The 2,128-nt window shown below is 38.5% G+C and overlaps 1 protein-coding gene across 1 annotated transcript in view; it reads right to left on the bottom strand.

The window, feature by feature from the left end:
• The window catches only part of LOC107093502 (ephrin type-B receptor 4-like), a 63,673-nt gene extending 62,067 nt beyond the window's left edge, over nt 1-1,606 (bottom strand). The window contains exon 1 of the mRNA XM_015388602.1: nt 711-1,606. Coding sequence (XP_015244088.1) covers nt 711-795 — 85 coding nt within the window. The 5' untranslated portion in view covers nt 796-1,606. The remainder of the gene's footprint in view (nt 1-710) is intronic.
• Between the last annotated feature and the right edge of the window lie 522 nt (nt 1,607-2,128).

The raw sequence follows: 2,128 nt of genomic DNA on the forward strand, positions 1-2,128 counted from the left end.
TTTGTCTGCACCAAGTCAAATTCCTTGGCAATAAATCTGATTAGGATTCTGAGCAGAATAGAACACAGAGTACTACTGAGCTGCCCCAACTCAACCTGTTTCTGTTTATTGTTTACTTTCATAGTTTAAAATTTTAAAAATATTTTGTCATTTGAATTCTATTCACTTGAAAAAAAGGTTTGTTATTTATTTGTATCCCAAATACACTTTTTTTTTTGCTCCAGTATTATTTATATATTTAAAAAAGAGAATTTAATTTGGAAAATAAATAATAAAAAAGAACAATTCAAATAGATATATAATTAATAAAAAGCACATAATTAAAAAGAAATTAAGAAAATCAGCCCAGACTTAACTGATTAAATCTGACATTCTGAAAAAAAAGTGTGTTCACACAGAAAAATGGGAAAATAGGCAGTTTTGTAAGTTTAACATAGTTGATCTTATGTTTAAAGGGATATAATTAACCTAAAAAATATTTAGCTTTTACAAAGTTAATTAAAGCTTAATTACATTTTTTTTTAGGATTATAACATCTCTTAAAATATGCTCATATCTACATATCGCCCCCTGCTGGCCAGGAGGGCCTTCAGAAGACTTACTTCGCTTATACCACTGTCAGGCACTGGCTCTGTTCACACACCGCAAAAAATAAATAAACAAAAACGTATCATTGCTCATCTGCAGATAAACAATAAACCCAGACTCACCTTCTTCTGCATCAGCCTGAAAAGCAAGGTCCAACAGTAAGATGTATCCCAGCAGCAGCAGCTTGCTCCTCAATATCACCTCCATAGTGTTGAAGCCAGGTGGTAAAAAATGGATGGACGTGAATTACAACCCCACTGGCAGATCGGCTGTTCACTCACTGATCGCAGACCAGCCTGCATTTAAAGCGGGTTCCTGATATGAAACAAAATCCTCAGACGGTGTTTAAATCACAGCAACTAAAAAAGCGGAACGGGGCCGTTTAAAGACTTGTTTTATGGAGGCAGTCACTTTTAAGCAGCTACACGCTGGAAAAGTTGACTAACTTCGTGTTGCGTTGAAGGTCTTGAAGCAAATCTGCTCTCACCTCAGTCCCTCTGTCAACACATGGAGAAAAACTTGACTGCTCGGCATTAATGAGCTCTTTGTGCTCCACACCGCTTCCCGACACAAATCTCTTCCTAAACCCGATGACCAAGCAGCCGGATTCGGCAAGCAGGGCACATCGACGCGCCGTCTGATAGTTGCAGAGATTGGTTCCAGCCGCTTTGCAGGTGGTTATCTTCCCAAGAAGAAGAAAAAAGTCCAGAAAAGTGATATTCTCGCTCTTCAATGTTCCTTTAAACTCCGGGATTTTAAACTCGGGAGGGAGAAAAAGAACCCACCAAAAGGAGAGAGGTGGGGGGGTATCCAGCGACAGGTTTAGCCTGGCCTAATTTTATAGGAAAAATTACATAAAGGGCGAAATAAAACGGCTGGTTTGCTAAAATGACAGGTCTCCAGAGAGCCAACAGAACAGCAAGGTTAAAATAAAAGTTTCATGCTAAAGTAGCTCGTAGGACTGAGAGTTATGAGCTGGTCACCAAGGATCACATCTCCGCATCAAATCCCGAATCGAATGGCATCAGTTAGCCCCTCCCACCCTGGTTTCCATAACAGCAGCCACAAGCTCGCGATAAGAGCCTACATTTCCGGCTGGCTTTTTCAAAATAAAACAGTCTGACGGAGACATACGTGGACTGGCAAAACGACTTTTTCTAAATGTTATCACGTTAGAAACACAAACTACAGCGGGTTTTGATTGGGTAAATCTTTCTTACAAATAATTCTACTCTTCCACTCTGCAGTTTTAATGTGCATTTATGACACAAAATGCACCTTTAATAACAATATCTGGCTTCACATGTTTAAATTAATTGTGCACTGACCTATGCATACATGTTATAATATATTAATGTAATGCCTATTAACATTTAGTTTTAGTCCTTGAGGCAGACACCCTGTCTACTTTTAAGGATAGGCTTAAAACTTTTCTTTTTGATAAAGCTTATAGTTAGAGTGGCTCAAGTTATCCTGAGTTATCTCTATAGTTATGCTGCTATAGGCTTAGACTTCTGGAGGACATAGGGACCCCTATTTC

This window comes from Cyprinodon variegatus, unplaced genomic scaffold (assembly GCF_000732505.1).
Source record: "Cyprinodon variegatus isolate N-32 unplaced genomic scaffold, C_variegatus-1.0 Scaffold429, whole genome shotgun sequence".
Taxonomy (NCBI): Eukaryota; Metazoa; Chordata; class Actinopteri; order Cyprinodontiformes; family Cyprinodontidae; genus Cyprinodon; species Cyprinodon variegatus.